This window comes from Falco peregrinus, chromosome 2 (genome assembly GCF_023634155.1).
Source record: "Falco peregrinus isolate bFalPer1 chromosome 2, bFalPer1.pri, whole genome shotgun sequence".
In the NCBI taxonomy this organism is placed as follows: Eukaryota; Metazoa; Chordata; class Aves; order Falconiformes; family Falconidae; genus Falco; species Falco peregrinus.
Window position 1 is genome coordinate 42,083,904 of NC_073722.1, and position 25,477 is coordinate 42,109,380.

The 25,477-nt window shown below is 35.8% G+C and overlaps 1 protein-coding gene across 2 annotated transcripts in view; it reads left to right on the plus strand.

The window, feature by feature from the left end:
- The window catches only part of CTNNA2 (catenin alpha 2), a 513,312-nt gene that overhangs the window by 135,289 nt on the left and 352,546 nt on the right, over window positions 1-25,477 (plus strand). For both annotated transcript variants that reach the window (XM_055797148.1, XM_055797149.1), the window contains exons 5-7: window positions 1,970-2,089; window positions 4,172-4,438; window positions 19,890-20,093. In XM_055797148.1, the coding sequence (XP_055653123.1) occupies window positions 1,970-2,089; window positions 4,172-4,438; window positions 19,890-20,093 (591 nt within the window). The remainder of the gene's footprint in view (window positions 1-1,969; window positions 2,090-4,171; window positions 4,439-19,889; window positions 20,094-25,477) is intronic.

Here is a 25,477-nt window from a genome sequence, read left to right on the forward strand (position 1 = left end):
TCTACAGATTATCATTTGCGTTACTAAAATTAGTAATAGTTCTTATTGCAGTGCAGCTTGTGTAATGCTCATAAAATAGCATATACTAATATAGTATGTGATCATGAACATACAAAATTATGAGTATTGTAATTAATTACATGCAAGTTAATCAGAGGAACACATCTGTGCAGTTGAGTAAAGTTGTGTTTTTCTGAAGATCGAGAACTTGCCCTGACATGAATTTCTAAAAGAAATTGCAATAAACAAGGGGTTTGTGCTTACACGCTTTCTAATACTTCTCATTACTAGTTTCTTCGTTTTGGAATTTCATGGGCTTGAGCTCAGACTGACACAATAGCGTATTATCAGCAGTTTTTGAAATCTGATTATCAGAGTGGAATCTGTAACAAATTCTTTAGCAGTTTTATTTTATAGGGAGCTGGCAGGACTTAACAAAAATGTCTATCAGTTTGTCATGCCTGTGCTCAGCATTCCAAATATATTAAAGATGAAAGATTCAGGTAGTTTAATATAAATGCTTCTTGGTGTGAAAGGAAGTTGTTCGTATTTTGCACTGAATCCTATAGGAACAAATTAGACAGTTCAACGATGCTTTGGTAATTTCTGCTAATAGTTAAGGCAGTCAGTTCAGCTGTAAGAATTGCCCTTCTTTTTAAAAGTAAAAGAAGAGGTAATTGGATTCTGAATAAGGTATAGCTTGCAACTCTCAGACTTAGTATAAAAATTCCAGCATGACAACTATGGATTTATGTGCTTGAATTATACATTTTTCCAATAGAAATTTATGGGTTTAATACTCTACTGCCCTGTAATTTGTAAATCTGCAGTAATCAAGTAAAAGCTCAAAATAAAAATATCTTCTCTCGCTGGTAGGAAAACACAGAGCAACACAAACGTTAAAATAGCAGGTTCTGCACATAATTGTGCTTTCCTAAATGCATTAGATGCAAGCTAGTCCTGAATAAATGGATTCCCAGTGGCATTTGGAGAGTAAGCTGCAAACCTCTGCTTCTGCACAGGAGCACGTCCCCATTGGAATCAGCCATTTTTCTTTGAGGGGAAAATTTGTTTGTTATTGAAAGCTTATGCACATTCTCATGAATTGAAGCAATAGGTTTTAGAAAGGATGGATAAAAGCTTTTCAGTTCTCAATCTCAGAATTGCAGTTTTACCTTGTGAGGGAGAGCTTTGAATTCCCATCTAGTCACAGGAAAATTTCCTTTACTTATTGCATTAGAAGAACATTTTATCCCTTTAGATTTTTTTTTTCTTGCTGTACATAAAGTTTCACAATAGATTTGGTAGATTAACTTGTTGGTATAACCAGGGGTTTATATCTTTGCCTGTTAGCTACAGCATGGCTGAGTAAGCACAGATATGTTTTCTTTGGTAGATTTTCTCAGTTTTAAAGTAACAGAAAAAGGAAAGCTGAGAACTGAGGAAAAATAATATATATATTCTGGGTGCAATCTATTGTTGTTTCATATATTACACAAAGTTACAACATTTTGGATATATCAGGGTAAATTTAAATCTTAATGGTAAGATTATGTTTCCATTTAAAATGTTATTTCATGTGCAGGATTAATAACTTCCCTTTGTTTTCCCATAAAGCTGGTACTGCACATTAACATATTTATCCATTTTGTTTTGAAAACCACAGATATTAAACATTTAATCTGATAAGTGTGAGTGGGGAAATTAATATAGTTAGGCCTTTTACATTAGTTCTACGTGGTATCGAGGTACATTAAATGGGAAGTAACACAGAGTGCAAATTAGACAGCCTCTCTTTTAAGAAATCTAATTAAAGCTAGTGGCACTGTCATAAAGCCACTGTACAGTGATGGGTGTAAAAGCTAAACTGAGTCCATAGAATAGAGAGTATTGGGTAGCATAGTTATAGACTTTGTCAAAGAATGAATCCCGCTTAACATGTTAACACTGTCGATATATCATGTTCTAGGTAGAGGAAGCTCTAGAAGCAGTGAAAAATGCAACAAATGAGCAAGATTTAGCAAATCGCTTTAAAGAATTTGGAAAAGAGATGGTAAAACTGAACTATGTAGCTGCTAGACGACAACAGGTGAGTACATTTTAGGCTGGTGCTTGAGAAAGTCTGTCCTGATCCTAAAGATCTTGTATTTTATATCCAAGTCTGGTTTAAAATGTAAAATAGGTAATTGCTGTGTCATAGCCTATAATTTAATCACATTCATTTTTTTGCGTGTGATGAAGTTTTTCAAAAATTTCTTTTAAGAAAATTTTCTAATTAATTTAGTTCAGTTAATTCAATTAATAACAGAAAGAAGGGTGAAAAGGCAAGTGATTCAGCAGGTTAAGGATAGTTTTCATTTGATGATTATTCCCATTTAATTCTAACCTGTGGCAATTTGAGGTCACCCTGACAGCTGGTAAAGCACGAGCTCTTTGGCAGTCTCGTATAATTCAAAATCAGGAAGAATAGATGTCTACTTCGTGTTCAAACCCACCACTAGTAATATTCAGATACTCAAAAAACCCCCAAGTACTCCATTCATTACTAAGACAGATAGAAAGAAGACCAGAAAATCACAATAACATTTTTTTCAATGCCTGCAGTTATACATCTTTGCAAGAAAGATAGCTTGCTCCTGAACACTGCTGCTTTTTTTAAGAGTCCAGACAGTGTTGTCACTGTGGAGTTGTATATGGTCTCTCCAACTTCGACTGAATTTGAACACCTGGAATCATTCAGGGGCGTGCTGCCTTTCTATTGCATAGCACACTGAATTTGGAAAGCTGGCGTTCCATATTCATTTATCTATTTACTTTACTTTCTGCATTACAGTAATGGCAATTTACTTCTATATCACTATTGTGTTTTTTTATGAAGTAGAATGTTTTCAAAGTTATACTGAAATTAAATAGCTAAAAATGTAAAAACTAGTCACTATGGACAGTACTAGTCTGTATGTTCAGACACTTCCCATTTTGAAATATAGCTACAAATATGGGAAAAAGACAAAAATGTGAAGGTACTAATGAAGTTATATATCTTTTAAGCTATTATTGGAGGTGTAAAAATAAACAGAAAATCTTTATTATAAAACTTTTAAAATTTTCTTAAAGTGAATTTTTATAATGCAAGTAAGTTTTCCCATATAACTGGAAAATCTTGACAGCATTAGAAGAACCTATTACTTAGATACTCTTACATTTTCATTTCATGTCTATTTTGTAGCCTGATGGAGCTTTTAGGAAATAAATTCTCTCTTAAAACTTCTACCTGTCAGTCATGTTTGGTTGAAATTAGTCAATGGGTAGAACAGTTAAATTCAGAATATCTGAGTTCTTTTTTAATTTTTGTCATAGATTCTATGTGTGAACATAGAACTACTCAGCTCTCTAGACTGCTTTGTTCATAGTTTTAAAATAGAAGTAATAGTGTTTTGTTTTTCCATATAAATACCATTAGGACTACCTTACCTAATGTTTAAAAGGCTTTCATGGACAATGTGATATATCCTATGATTAAATAAATCCATAGATTAGACAACAATAATACAATGTCATCTTATTCTGGTAACATATTGCACAGTGTCTGATACTTGTTATCGGGGAACCAAAAGAAAGTATATGTCATTAAACACTAAATGATATGAGGAATAGAGCAAAATATGAAGGAAAGGCGACTGTCTTTAAAAGCTAAAAACTTATTCATCAAGGTAATATTTTTATTTTGATTTATTTTAAAGGTCTACCTTTTAATGGCTTTACAGAGAGCATAGGTATACTACTCACAAAAATATGGCACTTGCTGCAACAGGATTGTTGCACTCCTGTTGCCTTTATGGAATTTATCAGAAGACTGAGTACAGTTGAATAGGAAGACTAATTGGGAAAGTTTTATATAAATTTTCTGCAGGTCTTTGAATAAGAGAAGCATATAGACTCTTTGTGAAGAAGATGTGTGCTGAATTTAACAGCTGTAGCTATGCAGAAGGAATGGACTTTCTTGGGCAGGAGGGGGATTTCATTCTGTGACTTAGGGTAGATTCTGTCATTGAGTCCATCTCTGCAAGCTCACCGAATGGTATTTATGCATGGATACGTAAGCTGTGTAGGCAATTCATTCTAACAGGAAAATTTTAATTTACAACTATAAAAATTGTGTGGTCTTGTATAGGAACTGAAAGATCCTCACTGCAGGGATGAAATGGCTGCAGCTCGAGGTGCTCTGAAGAAGAACGCCACTATGTTGTATACTGCATCCCAAGCATTTCTCCGTCACCCTGACGTTGCAGCTACTAGAGCCAACAGAGATTATGTCTTCAAGCAAGTACAGGAAGCAATTGCTGGTATCTCCAATGCTGCCCAGGCCACCTCGCCCACTGATGAGAACAAGGGGCACACTGGTATAGGAGAACTTGCCGCTGCATTAAATGAATTTGATGTAAGTATCAGAAATTTTTTGAAAATAAAGTGTTTCTCCATGCAATTTTTTGCTTAAATAAGTAGTTCTTGAATAGGCATCAGATTTCCCTTCTCATTCAGGTCCATTTCCTCAGACTGCAGAGGCAAAGTGCAGACATTAATTTGTGTTATTTTTTAATGAGGAATACTTGTTTGCTGCTAATAGACTTGAAGTATAAGAAGGTTTTTGTGCTCATGTTCAGTGGCTGTGACAGAAAGAAGTCCTTTTTGCCCTGGTGTCCTTGAAAATTCTAGCTACATAATTCAAAGTAATGCAAAGCCTGATTAATCTGATGGTTTAGTTCTGTGACCAAGATCTGTGGCTGGCTGAATGGTAAAATCATGTTTGTCTGGCAAGGCAGGAAGTCAAAATGAGAAAATAAAGATGGAGCTGAGCATCCTGGAAACATTAACATTCAGCGTGAATCATGAATTAAGTTAATCAATGATTTTGCAAAAACGTCATTCAGAGTTAATAGCAAAGTGCTGCAGCCTCTATTCCAGCAATAGCTACAGTTTTGCTTAAGCAACTTTCTTAACAGCTCATTGTTTAACTGTTAATTTCATTGGCAGTCCTCTCTTATGTTTTTGCCCTATGTCGCACTTGACTGTCTTCAGAAAGTGGAAAAAAAAAAACCAAAACCAACCCAACCCTTAATTGCAGACAGTATCTGAAAATATTTTCCTCTTTCATTTTGACTTTAGGTAAGGGTTTGTTAAAATTATTATTAGGGAATAGTGTCCTTTTCACTTTGATTAATACACAAGGCTACAATGCAAGCATCTGTCATGCACATCAGGAGTTACTCAATTTTGCTGTATTAGGGGCTAAAAGTAGAGGTGTGGTACAGGTGGTTCATCTCATGGTGTATTGGATAGGGCTTGTTTTCAGCGTCTGTGGCTTACTGTCATTGGGTCTACTTTGGAGATCGTAGTAGAAAGGGTAACTATCATAGGACCAAGGGAAGCTCCAGGATTGAGTAAGATACTGAAAAAAGGCAGAGAATGGGGATACAAGTAATAGTAAAAGGGCAATGGGATTGGAGGTGGAGACATGACAGCAGAAAATGTGTGGATAGGTATAGGAAGAGACAAGCAAAAGAAGGTAAAACCATTCAGAACCTACTGCAGGACCTAGAAGTTGACAGTTGACTCCTGTTCCATCACATTTCAAGTAAATGAAACCGTACTGCCTGCATCAACTATACTGATCTTTTTTTCTCTCTTTTTTTTTTTTTTACATATGTATTTCTAGATATATAATTTTTCCCGTAAAGTTATTGTGGGTCAAGATTTAAAGAATTCTGCATAGTTTTCAGGGCCTTCTCAGCTCACAGGTCCCTTACGGCTAAGATCCTGAGGGTAATATCCCGGTTTGGTTTGATTATACTCTGGCTTTTGTGTGGGACTTTGCATGTTATGGAGAGCAGAGGTTTGACAAATAAACATGTGACTTCTCAGTCCCAAACTGATGATGATGCTGCTCTCTGGAAAAGGCTGCTGTTCAATGCAAAGAGAGTTGTGCTTAGTGAAAGTAGATTTAGTGAAGACTGTGCGAGACATCTGATAGCATCCCCTGCCCCTCTTTGTGAGAACATTTGTTCACCGTTTTTCTCCTCAGGTAAAGTCTGTTCCACTTTACATGATGTTGCAGTCATTGTGAATGTGTGTGAGACTTACATCCATAGTATCATGTTCTGGTCACAATTGCATGTGGGAAAACAGCCTATCTTTTTGGAAAATTTTCTCTTTCTAATTTATAAGAAACTAAATGAGAACTTTATCCTCTGACTTACTGAGGATACAAAGATTGAAACTATTGTTTTATTTGCATTTTAACCGTATTTCCTCTTTGACCTCACTGCTTAGCTGTTGAATGAGATTTATTCACGCCTAATTTTGCAACAGAGGCAACATTCGCTGAACTCTAGGAAAAGCCAAAATTTATAGCTGCAATGGTGGGGTGATTGTGAATCTACCCTTATGTTGTACAAGCAAGAAAAATTGCTGGACTAGTGAAATTATCATGGATTAAAAAGACGGTGGAAAAAAAAGTTTTATATTTATGCTGGTAATATATTACTTCAGCAAGGGAAAGTATGTTTATCTTTTCTAGTGAAAATAATTTTACAGTATATTTATTTTCCAGTATCAGTCATATTGAGATCAATTTGTGGTTGGTATGAAGTGCGTACTAAACTTTATATGATATAACAAGATAGTTTTTCTATATTAAAAATAAGTTTTCAGGTTTTTCCATAATATTTAGCGCTTCTTAGCCTTCATTATTTCAAATTTCAGAATCGGTGATCTGTGGCCTAGTGCTTTAAAAACTGCAGTGTAAGATGTCTGAATTCTTTCTCAAAATATTTTTTTGAGAATATAAATTTACTTATTTTAAGCACTTCAGCTATTGTGTAAATAGGTGTCATGTTAATTGTCATCTTCTATACAATGGTGGCTTGTAGTATATAGTCACCTGTGAGTTATTAGCAGCAAAGTTTTGAAAAGACTTGTAATTTATTGCTTCTCAGAGATAATTTATGTAGAAATGAGGCAAGTTCATGAATCTGTTATTAGATTTGCTGCTTTAAAGTACTGTTTGAAGTTGATTGATTACAAAAGTATGTGTTTAATGCCTCGGGGTTTGTGCTTTACCTTAAATGCTTTAATCATTTAAATGCAGATATTCCTGGATTTATTAATAAAGTAATGTATTAGTAAAATTTTGTATATATTTTATGCTAAATAACAGTTTCTGGGTTCTTACTACAACTAAGGATACACATTTTATCTCCCCTTGTGACACTTGCCCAAATATATTCAAGTTACATAAAGAAGTTCATTAAAAACTTATTGTGAATTCTGAAAATACTCTGTATTCACTCAGTGAAATACTAGCTTTGGTCTGGTAAGGTCTCAGCCATTCTAATTATCAAGGGACTTCTGTCTTTTCACATATTGAGTGTTGTGTGACTGATTTGTCCAGTACCCTCCATGCTGTCCCCCATGATGCCATCATGATGTGTACCAGAGACAGGACCTACCCATCAAACTGGAGTGCAGAGGGGAGGTAGATATAAGATCAGTAAAATGACTAAGTGAGAAGAAATTCACAGGAGGACTGTGAATCTGTGCTAGATGAAAACTGAGGTGAAAATTGATGGTGTCCGCACTCCGATGCGGGGTTGGCAATTGGAAAGAGGTAAGAGTATATATGGGATGTGGATATAAAAAATATTTATATTTGGATATAAAGTGATGGGATAAATAGATGTAGAGTGGCTGTCTGCCACAGCAAGGCTGATAGGTGGGGGACATGTTCTGCATGATGGAATGGAGAGGGGGCAGTGACAGGCAAAAATAGTATTTGTTGGGCAGTGGGGTTCTCTGTTGAGTAGGAGAGTGCCTTTGTTCAGAATATGGATTGAGATGGTGATTTCTTAGTTTCTAGAAGTGTAGCTGTGTCAGTGGGATGTGCTGACAACAATTTAGAACTGCTAACCAATGCAGAAATTCAGATTCTAGGGGCTTCAAACAGGGTACCCTAAGATACTTAACATTTTAAACAATTCTAAATATTTTGATTTACATTTTGGTATGAAAAATGAGAGTAATCATTCTTGCACGGTGCTGTGAGGAAAGCAATAGTTTTGTAAACATAAAGATGTTTACTATGCAGCCACCATTGACCCATAAAAAGGAGCATTTCTGTGTTTGGAGCAAGGCTTGGATTGTCTGCAATAAATTATGAGTCAAAGATAAAATAAGTTAATAAAACCTCTGATTTAGAAAGGGAAAGAAAAGATACCTAAAGGAAAAAAGGACCACCCCCCCCCCACACACACACTTTCCACTGATGCTAGAAGTAAGTATCTGTTGTCTTTTGTATTGCTCCAGAAAGAAAACATCAGAACTGATGAGATGGCTTAGCTGACTTTCTCCTCAAGTCTTGTGTTTGTATGAGTGTCTGTAATAAATTGGCATATTCAGTATCTGTCAATGGAATAAAATGCTGTGCTATTTGTTAAAATTTATATATATAGTGCTTGCTTTTAGTACATATTAATCCAGACACACTCCATACTTTATGTTATTTTAATACCCCAGTGATTGTTTCTGTGTGTGCACACATCCATTTGTCTTTAAAGTTGATTACCAGCAGTATTGATCCATGTTATATCTTGAACTGCCGTGCGTGTGTGTCACCCCTTTACTGTCCAATTTCAAAATTTCATTGAGTCTTGAATGAGTATGAAAATAATTTGGTTTATAATGGAATTGACCTGACTGAGAACTGGAAGTGGTAGTTAAAATGCTTTTTGGTACTTGAGATATTTCTGTATTTGGGATGAGTCCTGAGGTACTGAAAATATATCTTTTTTTTTTTTTTTTTTTTTATTGTTATGAGAAGGATTTGAACAGAAAAATTCCAGGCAGAGTAACTCATTCTTTAATAAATTTTTGAACAGCACAAGTCTATGATTTGGGAGAGGACTATGTTTGATGAGAAACAAAGTGTCTGATGACACCAGTCACTGTCCTCCAGAGTGTAAAATGAAGTTCATATTTAATAAGTGAACTATCATAAAATTTCTTGAGGATATTAATGACCCTTTAGGAATATTTTGCAGGGCTAGCGAGTACAGTTCTCCTTAAATGGAGTGAAAGATCTAATAAGCATGTAATGAAGGAACAGAAATGGCATAGAAACTGAAGAGACATAGTACTTGGGTACGACAGTAGCAAAGGCTGCTTTTTTTTTTAATTAAAATAAAATTAAGAGCAGTCAAAATGAGACACAAAGGTAGCAGAGAGAAGAGATGCTGTATCATTAAGTGACTAGTTTTAAAATGTTGCTTTTTGGACAAATAACTGTATTAGGTGTTCAGCTTGAGAATGGATTTCTCAGAATATTTATGGAATCTCAGTTTACTTGTTCTTCACAGAATTGATTTGTGATGCTGAATATAAAAGAGCAAAATGTGGGCTTCAAAACAAGAACTGAATGGTGTTTGTTTCAGTATCGAAATCATAAGAAACAGTTACAAAAATGTTGCTGCACATCCCAAGCAGCTATTTGAAACTGCACTTGTTGAGCTGTAGTGTCTAGGGAAGCACAGCCAAATGGCTATTTCTGTACAGTAGCAGCTATATATCGATTTTAAATAGGAATTCATGTGTTAGCGTGCACTGGAGAAAGTGTGTTGCAAATTCAGATAACCTCATACGTGACTTTGAACAAAATGCAGGTATTTCAGTTTTTTTCCCTTGTGCAGCTGAAGTGGCTTTTAAACTGGAATGATGTCAAGTTGATCACTTCATGTGTGAAGGCCGGGGCTGCATCCATATGCTTCAAAAGCTTATATTCAGTAGCGAAATCCTTTGGCACTTTCTGCACTCCTTGGATCTCCCCTGAGTGGGGAAAAGTCAAAGACTGGTTATCTTCCGCGTATTAAGAAAGTAATGGAGAATGCAGAATGTTGCATTTTACAGTATACCTTACACCTTTACCTGTTTGCAGAAAGATATGTTTGAGGATGCTGAACTGAACTTTCAGGAGAGGAAAAATTTCAGAGGAATTTTTCAGTCTCCTGATGATGCCAAGGGGCTAAACAAGTTTTTTATTATATGTTATTCCTGCACTTTCCTGCCCATTGCAACCCCTTCGGGGTACTACTTTTAGGGTTCTTCTCCCAGAGGTTTCCATGCAGAACGTGAGTAGTATAGCAGCAAGAAACTCAGACTGAGTGTAGGTTGAGACTAGATGTAAGGAAGAATTTTCTTTACAATGAGGGTGGTGAGACACTGGCACAGGCTGCCCAGATAAGTTGCAGATGCCCCACTCCTGGAAACATGCAAGGCCAGACTGGACAGGGCTTGGAGCAACATTTTGTTAAAGATGTCCCTGCTTGTGGCAGGGGGGTTGGACTAGATGACCTTTAAAGGTCCCTTCCAACCAAAACTATTCTATGATTCTAAATTGTTTTAATCACCTTTTTCAGAAGTTCATTCTACTTTGAATCTTAGTAGGTAGCTTTACAACATACTATGGTTAATGTTTTATCTGTGCTTATGTATGTATGGGAATGTATATATATTGTATATATATACTACTGTGGAAGTGTCAACTGCAGTGTACAAGGGACAGCACTGTCAGTGACAGGATTTGGGTATCAAATTGATAGCAGAAATGTGACCTGTAAAGGGAAGCATACTTACTGGTGGTTTGGATCTTGTACCTTCATTGACCTTTAAGAGGTGAAAATGCTGCTGCTGCTCCTCTGTATTTTCGGTGTTGGAGCTCCATCTAGTGGTTTTTTAATATTTATTATTATCCTCCCCTCCCAAAATGCTCCTGTGTAGTAAATGATTATTGTGGAAAGAATTAGGAATCAAGTATACTGTCTGTAAGTTTAACCATACCACATTGCTACCACTTGTTTTGATGGTAGAAAAAGTAATGCCAGCAGACCAGGTATTTTGTGTGTTTTCCTGTAAAATACATTTAATGTGTTTGTATCAGGGCAGTAATCAGTTTATTTGCAAAGGAGTTTTTTGTAGTGAACCCTCATCCAAACAGGTTTTTTAGAGATGATAAAAGCACACAAAGGACTTCAAAAAACCCTAATCATCGTTTCTGTAAAGAAATATGTTTTCTGTAACCTGTAGCAATACAATTATTGCATTATTATTCAATTTATCACAGATTGCTTATTTCATCATTAATGGTAAGTATGAATATCTGAACTGTTAGTTCAAAAACATATTTAAATTTTGCTGGGTTACCTATAAAAGCTCAAAAATAACACTAAGTGAAATTTGGCAATTAGGGCTTGGTACTATTTTGATTATGTTTATTTAGCACCTCTGCAATGTTTATGTAACTCAAGTATGTGGTAAGTAAACACCACCAATATTGCAGGGAAACAATATCTCCATTTACATTCAGAGAACAGTGTCAGGGGGGGACTGCTGGGGCTGTGAAGGTGGGGGCTGTTGCTACTCCACCTGCTCTTGGCTGCGTACTCCTACCTAAGTGTGATATTTGTCAAACTACAATAAATCTAGTCATCCCACTGTCCCAGAAGGAAAGATAGTCACTTATTTCTCTGCAACAGTTCTGTGTTCTTATAATGCATCAGACCAGCTCATGTAAAGCTGCCGTGTGGCATTGCACTGTTCTTCTTCAGATGATAGCTACATGCTGTGTCTGCGAAGCTCAGCATAGTGACAGGTAGAAACATTTGATTTACTGCTGAACAGGAACTAAATAGCCTTGTTAGCGCTTTGGGGGACACTGACATACATACATAACGCAAACCTGTGAGCGCTTTGCATTTGTTTTCACGGTAGTGCAGGCACTTCTGACAAAGAAATACCTTGAACACCCTTATTTCTACGGTCTTGTCTCCCAGGTTGTTCTGAAAAGCAGGGTCCCTCATATTACCTGCTGCTTTTTACAGAAAGGCAGTTTTTCATACTTTCTTGTGGTTGTGGCATTGTTTATCTAAGTTATCTACCAATTTGATTTTTTAATGGCATTTTTCATTGTGGTTTTAGTTCCTTCTTCAGACATATTGTTCACTTTGCAGTGGCATTTGCCTTAAAAATTGTATTTTCATTGTGCTAAGTCACTGAGAATCATCATCTCTGCCCTGAAGGTTTTACATTTTAAATAGATGAATTAATAAAGCGTAAAAAGAGAAATAGAGGAAAGAAGGTATCTTTTGTCCAGAGTCGCAAAACTGATTCATAGAATCATGGAATACCAGGTTGGAAGGGACGTCAAGGTTCATCTGGTCCAACCTTTTAATACAAGATTAATACAAGAGTCAATAAAGGAACTGCAAAACCCTAAATTCCAATTAAGTGTCTCTTCTGCTGTACTGTGCTGGTTATTGTGGTATATAACACATCACTTGAGTTTATTGGGATTGTCTTAGATGTACATTTTTGTAAAACTGTGTTATACAGAAGTTTCTTATTTAAAAGATATTTCTGCTCTAGGATACTTTTTGTACCTGCAGAGCTCCAGATAGACAGTGGTATGACTGAAGCAGCTGCTTTATCAGGTTTATGCTACTACGTTGTCTCACACAAATACTTTTCAAACTTTACTTTTTTTTTTTTTTTTTTTTGGTGTTTTGGGCTTTTTTTCCCCTTATAGCATTTCATATGAGATTCACAACTGTATTACTTTGCCCGCAAAAATACCTGTCTTTTCTTTGAGAATATGAGTTTGAAAAACGGATTTAACTTTCCTTCTTTCCATAGCCCTATAGAACAACAGGAGTGTTTGGTTTGTTTGGTTTGTTTTTGTGGTTTCTTTTTGTTTGTTTGTTTGTTTGTTTGTTTGTTTTTAGTTTTGGTCCGGTTTCATGTGTTCATGTGTGTGTTGGTTTTTTTGTTTTTGTTTTTTTTTTCTAATCAGTGCTTTTAAACTGTTTTCTTTCTCAAATAAGAGGGTTGTTTCCCATTAGAACAGACAAAGTTGATATTGGACTACTTTTATATGACCTGATAGTTTCTTTTAAAAATCATTTTTACCCAATTACAAAAGGTAAAAACCTTTTGTTTAATTGGGGGTTTTGTGTGTTTTAAAGAATAGACCACAGTAAATTGTATAAAGGGCTCCACAGAGGCTGTTATTGTCATCATCCTTTTACACAATCTAACAATTAAGGAAGTACAAGGAAGTATTAATTCCTTATTTTTTTTGTCAGAGGTTGTATGGGAGGTAATTGGGTGGGGAATTCTAGAAAGAATCTGTAAGAAGGGAGGAATCTGACCTTCCCTGTTACACAGATGCACACAACTGTACCAGGAAGACTTGGAAGACCAGTTTGTTGGTGTTTTTGTGGTTCTTTTTCTCCAAAAATGGTATTTCTTAGAGTTTTTATGGCGAGTGATAACAGACCTGTAATTTAAGAATCTTTTTGTTACCAGCTCTAAGGTTCTGTGGTACCTTAGAATTAATGGTATTTAGTATCTTGAGATAACTATGTTTTCCACATGCTGTTTTTCAAGCTTGCCAAAATACTGAGCACTATCAAAACTTGTGAATCTGTCCATTGACTTACGAATGAATTTGAATACATTTTATGTTGGCTAATTTTCAGCTTCTTCAGAGCTGGAACTTCCTCCCTCACCTCCAGCCCCCCAAAAAATTAACATCACGTGTGTGTTTAAAAAATAAACAAAGCTGTCCTTCTGAAGAAGCTGCTGAAATTTGCTTGAGACTTTCTACTTATGGAAACTGTAGATGAGCAGATTTTTCCTGAGTGATATAAGGCAGTGCACATAGTAAGTAAGCTTTTACAGGAGCACGTACTTAATCTGGAAAACGCAGACAATGATACAGTAATCGTGGTTCTTTTGGAGTTATAAACTTTTTTTGTAAGATTAAATTAATGGTTTGGTTTTGTTTTCCTTTATATTTCTGTAAAAAAATGGCTTTTTAGTATTGTTGAAAAAGATATTCTAATGCAGATAAATGTCACCAAGTTCCAATGATTATGTTCTCTGATAATACAATGCGTTTATGTAGGGTATATAGTTATTTTCCGTATTTTTAGTTGAAGTACAAATAATTTGTCTGATACCTTAAATTTCAGAAGTAGTGCCCTATAGTATATTAATGTTGATAGTTTATTCCTGTTTGAGCAAGAGAAAGATGGGTTATGGTACTAATTAGTATGAAGAGGTCTGTTTTCTGAAAGTTTTTATTCTTTATGAAAACACTGCATCTACTTTATAAACATACCTTTCTATAATTTTAAAAAATTGAGAGTATAAGAGAAAATAAGTTAACTGTAATACGATTATAGAAGGTTTTATCAGAAGTTTAACAGTTTTGAGATAACTCTCCAATTATATTTAAATTAATTTTCTTGGACTTTGTTTCAGTAACAGAAGCCAAAAATGATGTATGTTTACACTAATCTGTGTATAGTTGTAAAGAGGCTTGAAACACTTAATTATAAGGGCTGAATTATGGTGTCAGTCCTTGATTTATGGTTCTAATGTTAGTTAACTAATTAGAAATGTAAAATGTTCCAATTCATTTATATTTATCGTTCGTTAACTGGCTATCAAGAAGTGATGGGAACTTGAGACTTTTGAAGGAATTTATTTAGCCAGATTTCTTGGCAACTAGTTTTTCTTCCTTCTGAGAATATGTTATTTTCTTGTTAACATTATGTTAATATATTGTTAAACGTGTCAAGAACATAGTCTTGAAGATGCATTTTGATACCAAGCTTTCTTTGGAAAGGAGTAAAACATTTTGTAAACAAAAAATAGTACTCTGGGAACTGAATGTCGAGAGCTGTCATGCAGCAGGTTCTCATCCCCATTCTCTTTTTCCCCAAGCTTGAAAACCTGTTGTCCTTGTGAGATATTTGAGAAATTGTTAGAGTTTAAAATAAACATCTAAAATATAATTTATTTGTAACCACCTATCAGAAAGTTGCTACATTGTTATTTATTATAATTTAAAGAAAGTGTACTACTACTGTTTCTTTCCTTGGAATCTCTAAAGTTTTCTTTTCCAGCAGTATTTCTTGTTATAAAAATGAATTGAGAGGCCCAGAAGTTGGTTCTGATCGTTTTGGAGGATGTTAGGTGTTGCTAGGTAGGGCTTGGTGGCCGGAAGATGTCGTGCTGTATGGAAATATAGGGCCCCCCTCCGGATAGCCAATAGCTTTTAGCTTATGACATAAGCAGACGGAAGTGACGTTGTAAACCCAGGCTCTATAAGGCCGCGCTGCTTATCAATAAGTGCCATTTGCCATCCACCACATTGGTGTCTGTGAGCTGATGGACCGCGCGGCCTGGGGTTGGCCGCCGTGCCGTTCCTGAACCAGGTCACCGTGCGCCTGTGAAGGCAACAAGTGGTGTTGAAACCCGGCTGACCACACCGGAGTGGTTAGAGACTCAATGGCCAAATTGAGAGAGAGATTGGCTCAAAGAAAAAGAGACAGGGAAGCCCAGCAAGGGTGGTTTGGATCATGGTTTAACCAATCACCGTGGCTAACCACCCTGATATCCATCTTGATAGGACCGATTGCAATGATTCTGGTGACATTGATCTTCGGACCCTGTATATTAAACAGGCTCATGTCCTTTGTCAAGAGCAGGCTAGAAAAGGTTAACATCATGTTTGTAGAACACCAACAACTGCTTTAAAAATGTACTTGGTCACTATTTCAACCAGTTTTCCCCGGCTATCCCCAGGTATCCCAAGCTACACTCCGTTACCCCCAGTCACCCCCCAATTACCACTTGCCCAGTGTGCCTTATCTTTGTACTCTTTTTTTTAGAAATATTTTTACTATTACTATGTTAGCCTGTTTAGTTAAGCATAGGGAGAGGGGAAATGTTGCTAGATAGGGCTTGGTGGCCTGAAGATGTCGCGCTGTATGGAAATATAGGGCCCCCCTCCGGATAGCCAATAGCTTTTAGCATATGACGTAAGCAGATGGAAGTGACGTTGTAAACCCAGGCTCTATAAGGCCGCGCTGCTTATCAATAAGTGCCATTTGCCATCCACCACATTGGTGTCTGTGAGCTGATGGACCGCGCGGCCTGGGGTTGGCCGCCATGCCATTCCTGAACCAGGCCACCGCGCGCCTGTGAAGGCAACATTAGGCTTAAGAAATAATGCTTCTGTTAAACAGCAAGTTCAACCTTAGTCAGTAGTGCACCCTTACAGTCATGCAGGTCAGCCACCTGCGAGGCTGCATTAGTAAGAGTGTAGGCAGTAGGTCAAGGAGAGTGTTTTTTTTTTCCCCCCTATGTTTGGTGCCTAAGAAACTATCAGGCCTTCCAGATCCAATGTGGGGCTTCCCAAGTGCAAGGAACACCAACACACTTGAGCAGATCTAGCAGGGACTGCATGATGAGGGACCTGCAGGAGATGACAGATCAGTGGGGGCTGGCAGAGCTGGGAATTTTTCAGACTGCAGAATGGGTGGGTTTGAGGAGGGATCTTGTTGGCATCTTCAAATTCCTAGTAGGATGGTGTAGAGAAAATGGAGGTAAAGTCTACTTTGAGATTCATGGTGTTGGGATGAGAGGCAACTGGCACAAGCAGATTCAAGGAAATTTCTGTTTGGATATTGGGGAGGAAAAAAACCCCAAACAAACCATAAAGGTACTCAAACAATGAAACAGGGTCCAGAGAGATTTGGAAAATCTCCCAACGATGGAGATCTCATGTTGAGTGGTTGAAGCCTTGAGCAGCCTGGCCTGATGTCAAAGTTGACTCTGCTTTAAGGAGGCATTTAAAGCAGATAACCTCAAGAAGTCCATTCCAACCTAAATTATTCTGTCATTCTGAAGTCTCATTAACAGAATATCCCAAACAAATATTTAAGTGACTTCTTAAGCCTAGAAATTACTTCTAAACTAAAAAAATTGTGGGATGAAAAATTACTGAATGCAACTCAGTGGCATTTATTCTTCATGAACTAAGGTCTGATGGTCATGAAGATCTCTTCTTATTTAGAAAAGAAATCCACAAATGTATTCCTTTTCTATGTTTTACAGTGAGAAAATTGGCTTAGATTAATTATACACCCTCAATGATGCATGTTTTATTATTTGTACAGAATTTCCTAAATTTATAAACAGACTGCGACGTAGCTGCTTGTGGAAATAGTGAGTCTCGTTTCAGTGATCAGATATTGGATATATTTGATCTGCAGATTGTCCATCCTCAAGGCTCAAAAAGGATGGAAATATTCCAGGAACTCGTTCTTGATAGGTCCTTGGGTGTCATAGAAGACTGAGCGCAGGGCCTTCAGAAATGGCCAAGGAGAAAAATGTTATTTGTGACTCACTCAGAGGTGTAAGATCTGCTGTTTGAAATTTGTTGTGTAGGTAGGAACCGGTGGAGGGACTGTACACCTATGACTTTAAGGAAGAGGAGGACAGTGAGGCATTTCTGGAAGGAGTGTTTATGTTGTTGTAACTGAAATATGAAAATTGCAATAGTGCTGCATGCATATTGCTTTGACTGCCTTTATGGGTTGAGAAGGAGGTTTGCTACAAACAGAATGTCTGTTGGCTATTCGTATCCTCTAGTCAAGAATACTTCCTGTCTTTGTTAACGACCATAGTTATGGTCATTTGAAAACAAATAAAAACCCAACACGATAACCACATGACTTTTAACATGACCATTTCATGGTAATTTAAAAGCATAACCAGATTTGTATAAGGAGATGCTGAAAATAATCTGAATCTTGCAGCTATTTTTTGTAATATTTTTTTCTTACTTATGGCATAAATTGCTAAGCTGGTTCATTTGATGCAATCTCATTGCATCTACTCAATCAAATATGATGTTGTGGAGATGAATTTATATAGTTGATTTCTGAAAATCCCAAGTATTATCATTTGACTGAAAAGCACAGCTACATAAATATGCATAGACCTAACTCCTAGAGAAGTAATTTCTAATTTAGAGGCTTGTAAAACTGCTCTGCTTACTGCTGTGAAGCATAGACCCCAGAAGATACATGTGAGATGATATCTCACATTCTGGGTAATGCTGCATTTATTTCTTCTAAGTCAGCAGTTCCTGGAGCTGAAACAATATGCTTTCTGGTTAAATTTCCTATATTTATCCTTTTTATTAAATAGCGAATCTTCATAGATTTCCTGACATCCTAATGTTTATTACTATTTAACTGCTATGTATTCAGTTGTTATAGATTTTTCAGGGCATGATCCTCTTTCTGTGTATAATGGGTTTTGTGTGTGGAATTAATTGGAAGTTTTATTGGGAAATAAGCTGATCTTTTGTGAAAACCTTGTCCCACTGAATTAAAGTAAACATATTCACTTGGAGTCAGAATTTAAGCTAGAATAAGGTCATTTGAGCAGGTTCTGATTTGTAATAAACAGATACAGTTTTCAGCATTGAAGGCAGATTGTGATTATGTATCATGGCCCTAAATCCTGATTTACACTTTTATACACTGTGTTGTATTTTTTCAAATTAAAAGTATCATTTGTCTTGTGCTTGTTGATTGCTCTTGGACAGTAAAAGAAATAGACTGATCATAAAGTTATAAAAACGTTTTGAAAATTAAAATGCTTCATTAATAAAAATTCTATATGGTTTTAAACAAGTGTGATTATTAGAAAAATTAATGCTTTTAACTTTTTAATTCCTATTTCATTATTTATTTTTAAAGCTCAAATAAGAATTATGCAGCTTACAGAGCGTTTTTAGACAATATACAATTATGAAACTTCTTTGCATGATTGCTACCACCATGTTGTTGATGTGCCTATAAGTGAGAGAAGGCAATTATTGCTTTTGCATTTGTTACTTTGAACTACAAAAGGAGAAAGGCAGGTCAGAGTATAATCTAGTTGTGACTCAAAACTCATAATATGACGTAAGATTGTACACTGATGGGGTAGAGTTGATGTGTTTCAGCTCTATTTTATATTTGGTACTAAGTTTGATATATCAGGTACACAAGTGTTTAGCAGTGATCATAATTATAGAATTAAAGTGTCTTTAATAGAACACAGTTTTTGAATTATTTTTTTTCTAGTGGAATAAAGACATTTTGCTAAAGAGTAGGCTATTAGACAAGTTAAAGATTTTTTCAGACTGTCTTTCCTAAATACTCTCTTTTCAGTTAAATAATCCATCCCTTTTTCTTGATCTACAAACAAACAAACAAAAAAAAGCTTGCAAGAGCCTTTAAAAAAAAAAAAAGGCTTTTAAAAGATTGTGGTACAGAATGGGAATCAGAGCTATTTCACCTTTTTGTCTAAGTGTCGTTATCTAATAATGGTTTTCTTGCAGTGTTAATTTCTTTGATTTTTATTTTTTTTTCTTCCCATTTATTACTGTGGTAATCTAGTAGCATTTCTGCAGTGTAGTCTATTAAGAAAAATAATCAAAATGGAGGAATTAGTTAACAGAATATTCCAGTTTCTTTTAAGTCATAAATAACTTTCACTTTTCATAGGAATTTCCAGAATATCCAAGAAATTTTCAGAAGATTCAGGAAAGAATAATATTAATTCACTTCAGGATGATATATATATATATAAAATATTTAGAGGTAAAGAGAAATATACACACATTGCACGCATTCTACAGTAGTGTTGATTTATGCTATGTGCTTCCCAAATACATACTTGGATCAGCTGTGTTGCTCTCACCAGTAGTCTTTTATAACTATAGCTTGTGAATAATAAAATACTATAAATATATAATTATTTAAAATATTTATATATTGGAATTTTAGAGCTACCAGGTATTTTTGTAATATTGATCTTTCAGGAATTTATTTATGTGAAAGAGTAAAACCCCCATGAAGCTGCTAAATTAAGATACTTCAAAAATGCCGAAGGCCCCTGTGTGCTCACAACTTTCCCACTCATATTTTGTCTTTTAGAACAAAATTATTTTAGACCCAATGACTTTCAGCGAGGCCCGCTTCAGGCCGTCTCTTGAAGAAAGGCTGGAGAGCATCATCAGTGGAGCTGCGCTGATGGCAGACTCATCGTGCACACGTGATGACCGCCGGGAGCGAATCGTAGCAGAGTGCAACGCCGTGCGGCAGGCCCTGCAGGATCTGCTCAGCGAGTATATGAATAATGTAAGTTATACGCTCTTATTACTGGCTGCTTCTTCATTAGATGATTAAACCTTTCTGAAGCTGACGTTATGACTAACAAAAACAATAATGTGTCTTTATACCGCGAGTAAAGGTAATGCTATTTGAATTATTTACCTTTTTAATGGTAATGCTATTTGAATTATTTACCTTTTTAATATATCAGAAACATTTGAAAGAAGTTTGGAACAATCAGAATTTCATCGGAATGTGTTTTTTTGCCTGCAAAGGAAATCTGTGCTCCCCGTAGCTTCAGCATTGAAATTTGTTCTTATGTAATAAATAGCCAACAAATAGTCCCTTTGAGGTAAAATACTTTTTTATATGAAAACTAATGGCAAGCGCAATGTAAGTGGAAAATGGCCAAATAATTATTTTCTTAATGAAGGTGAATACAGTTAATTTTCAACAGGATTTCCACTGTGTGATGGTGGTTGTTGTGTTTATTAGGAAGTTACCTATAGAAACTCACATGAGGTGGTCTGTTTGCTGTGTGGGTTAAGCCACTGAAGGTCTTCACTTACCGTTGGAGCTATTAAATATTCAGTTGCCATGAAAATAGTGAGTTTAGCACTAGTGCTGTTCACACAAAGAAATCTATCTGTGGTATCTTCAATGTAGCTCTCAGTGTAGGGTTTCAAGAGGTGTTAAATTGTTCAATGTGTACTGAGCTGTAGTGCATAACCTTTGAGTAACTTATCCCAGAAAATGCACTCTGCCTAACATTATGTATTACACCACGTAAGTACTATCGCTGTGTACTTTGAAGGATATGTGAAAAAGTCCTAAGCAACATCAACAACCTTTTTTTAAAAAAAAAAAAAACCAAAAAAACCCCAAATGTTTGCAAACAGGTAGTTGCTGTTTCCTGTCATTGCTACCAGTGTACCAGGTAGCAGATTTTGATCCTATTTTGCAAGAATCATCAAAATAATGTTGAAGAGGCTGTTCAAGGATGAACCTTTAAAGTTGTAACTTTCGTTGGTACTGTCGTAGTTCGTAGAGCAATACAGTGCAGTATCAATAGTGCAGATTCCAGTCCTTTAGTCATTTTATGGTAGTTCAGTTCAAAATTAACTGTGACATTTTTTAAGCTGTTATTCTATACACAATAGAGTCACCTCAAGGAATAGCTGTTTCTGTTGCAGAATATAAAAGCATGAATTATTTTCTTCTTAGTTTTTATGAAGTGATAGTTGAAAAGTTCTTGTACTGTGAATGAAAGCAAAGTCTATGCTGTTGTGTTATGGGTTAGAAATTATAAAGAAAGCATTAAATAACAGGTGATGAGACTGTGGTGGAAGAGGACTTGCTGGATTGCTTCCTACAGAATGCTGCTTTGTAAAACTATTACTGTTGGGTCTAATTTTTAAAGATCTTAAAAAAAAAAAAAAAAAAAGGATGGATTGTATTTTCTTATTTTATTGTGGTGCCTCTTTTTAAGCACACAGGTTTTTGGTAATGATGTAATTTGCCCTTGCACCAGAAACATCCTTCTTTTATTTCTGACTACATTTACAGAGGAAGGAGAGTTTTAAATGTAGGCATTTATGACCAAACTGAAGGTGGCTAATATAGTTTCATCATTTTTACTTAAACACATAATGGTGTGAGCATCTGTTTTTGTGGTTATGGTGGTATGTTTTTTGAATTTGTCTTCCTCCTTTTTTCTTTTTTTTTTTTTCTGTTTTAAGTAGTCCTAGCTGCAAAATTCCTATTTTTTTATATTATTATTTTCCTGCTTTATATTTGAATGCAATCAATTTAAGCAATTTTTACAGCTACTGTGTAAATATTGTAAGAATTAAAGTATACTGCAGTTACACAAAATGAAATATGCATCTGGCATGATAGAATTTGAGAATAATATTGTATTAAATGTTCTCTGTCAAGCTGATCTTAACAGATACCAGTCATAAAGTTCAGTTTATAGATTAAGACAGCTAGATTTTGGATTCTGTACATAAGTACAGACAGGTAAACTAGGGGTTGCAATTCAGTTTAAAGATAGATGCCTAGTGCCATATTAAACAACTGGTTTACATAGCCCAGTGCTTATTTAAGCAAAGGCTCCTGAATCTGCTACTCAGAAATATTTGGATCTATCATGGGTCTTGAGTTGTATCTACTAGCCCCACTTCTGTGTCATGTATGCACTAGGGAAGAAGAAATGGTGACACTCCTACCTTTATCAAATGATTTGAACCTCAGTTACTTAAGCTGCTGTTACAATTGATGGAGATCAAATCAATACTGCCAAGGGAACCTGAAGAACCATTCTGACGACTGTGGTGCAGTCTAATGTGGGATAAGTAAAATAACTCTAGACTCCTGACGATATTAATTAAATCCCCATTAACCAGGATAGAAGATTAGAAGCCTAGCTTGTTGGCAGCTCCTTTTTAGGCATCTGTCTAGAGACTGGATTTCACCCATTTATCTGCCCTGGGAGAATCTGCTTTAGCATTTAACCATTTGCTTGAAACTCAGGGATGGATTTCCTTGGGTTCACAGTAATGGTAAGCATAACTGTATTCATTATGAGAACAGATTTCACTGGGAATTTTTTTTTTTTTTTTTAAAGCTTGGATGGGTTTCAAAAGGGTAAAACTGAAAGGCATACACCAAACATGAACAGATATATGTCTGATCAAGAGTTGGCTAGAGTGTCAGAGCACATTAGCTTTGAGATGGTTTACTAAAGATGGACACCTTAAACATCTTCTGCCCACATAGCCTTAAGCCACTGCAATCCTTCTCTGGCTTTAAAGCTTGTGATGTTAATAGGACATTAATATGTTGAGTTTTTTACTGTTTGATGATATCTAGAAAATGATGAATCATTTTTTGGAAGATGATAGTTGATCAAATACACATACTGCTTTTGATGCTTGCCACGAGATAAAAAGAACTTAAAGTGAATTACATGTTTTGTGTCCATATTTAAAGGATACAGGCAATGAAGTGCGGAGTATTGGCAATGTGCTGTACAGTCAGCATTAAGTCAATCCTTCTCCAGCTTAAAATTGTTTCCTTCAAGTTATCTACTTTGATTTGGGTTCAGAGGGGTGTTTTGTTTGTGAACAAGAACATTTCTGTTTTTGGTTGTTAAGTAGATTCTGTATTCCCTTTTACCTGTTGAATATTTACACTTCAAAATCCCATATAAGCTGGTTGTGGTTTATGTGGTTCTGTCTTATATTAAATTTTCATATAAGTAAAACATTGAGTGCAAAAGAGCATACTCAGAGTGGAGACGTTCTTGAAGCTTCACCTGTCTTTTGCTTTCACACCAGTGGATGATATTGCAGGCATGAATTGGAAACAGGCAGGATTACAGGCAGCTGTATGAAATACAAGGTTCGCTATGCAATACTGCATACTTTCTAGCATTTCAAGTGATGAATGCTGAAGGCAAAGCAAAGGGAAAAAAGAGTTTTCCCAGATTTTGTGTGCAAGATAAAGAAGTAGCTTCTGTCTGAACAATGTAGGAACCTCTACCTTTTAGGCTGTATAAGTAAACTTCCTCCACATGCAGAACATCCCCCTGTGCCTACCTCTTTCACAGACAGTTCCCTAGTAGAGAGTTGTGTGTCTTATTTTCGGTGCTCCTGTGGAGATTAAGTACATCCCTCATATCTCCAGGTATATTCCCTGCACCTGTGATCTGTTTTATTGCTAAGTGCTTTACAAGAGTTTAGTGGATCAATATGCTCTGCTACATGAGAAGAGAAAATTTAACACACGTGACAATGTTGTTTCCCCCATTTTTTCATCCATTTTTTACAGATCCATCACAGGCTAACAAGTAGGTAACAATATTCTAACAGTTACTTCTATGCCAGGGGTAAAATCTCTCTATGTATTATCCAGAGTTTTAATGAAGTAAAAGCTGTTTTGCACTTCAGAAGACTAGATAGATGCCACAGGTCGTCTTATAATTTGATGAGGAGGACATAAGACTGGCGAAACAAAACTTTGAGAAGTGAGGCATAGGCATATGAGTTTAAAAAAAATGCAAAATGTTGGCAACCAAAGAAAAATATGAAAAGGAATTCCTTAAAGAGATGGGCAGGGCAGATTTCAGCTTAGATGAGTGAAAACAGTGCTGGTTTTGCAGTTGTATTATATTCTGTTGTAAAGATTTTAGGAAAATTGAAAGAAATTTGTTTGGAGGACTGAAAAGACATGGTTGGAGATGTGTGTTTTGGTTCCTCCTTCCTTCTCCTCAGATAAATGTTTGTTCCATTTCCGAAGTGTCAGGTAAGATTTCATTTTTATATTTTTTTTAAGCTATCTTCGCTAATATTCAGATGTTTTGGTCCCACTTCAGAGGTTATTTAAGCAGTTGTTGTATGAGGTTTTTGAATCATTATTGCTACAGGAAAATTAGCCCCATGGATCTCTACTAGTTCTATGAATAAATATGTATTTGTATAGTATGTCGCATTGACTGGAGTCTCATAGTACATAAGCCCTCTGCAAGAGGGCAATGAGATGTAAACTGTTTCATTATTGTTTCTATATCTAGTAGTACATATTACTTTCATTTGTGTTATTGTAAGTCTGTCAAAATATTTTCCCAGCATGGTATCTATTATTTCTATGGTGAACTCAGCTGAACTTTAAATTTTTTTATTTCTGGGAAGCAACGGCAGGAGGATTCTCAGTCAGCTGGGTCATATGACTTTTTTTTTTCAGTCTCTTACAGAAAATTGATAGGGTTTTTTTCATGTTCTTTTATGTATGTGGTAAATAAAATCATTTATCTAAAAATAAAATTACATTTCTAGACTTCTGTAGAGAAGAACTAAATGCAGCTCCACAAAAGCTCTTAATGCAATTGTTTTCCACTTGTCTAAATTAAAAATTTATGTAATGGATTTACTTTACTGGATGCTTCATGATTTGTATTGCAGGCTGTTAGGGAGCAAAGATCCTAGAAACCTGGGAATTCCAGCTCTTAAACTCAGATTCCTGGATTAGAATTACACTGTCAAACTCATATAAACCAGTGCTGAGCACTTTTTATAGCAATCATCAGGGTGGTTTTGTGTTGATGTCTGATTAAGACAAGAAAGGAAGAAAATTATATCTTTAGAAAAATATGCTTAAACAAGGATGCTTCGAATTCCATCTGACATCATCAGTTTCAGTCCCAAGCAGAGAAAGACTGGATTTCTGGGTAGCGAGTGTATCAAAGAGAAATTTGGAAAGCTGGAGTCACTTGAATACTGGCTTGACATTGATTCAGGTCTGCATTTGAAAAGGCATTTCCCATCTGGTTCAAATACAAGGTTATCTTCTTAAACCATTGAGCTCAGTATTAAGCCAACCTTCATTCTCTTGCCTGCCTTTTCCTTTCA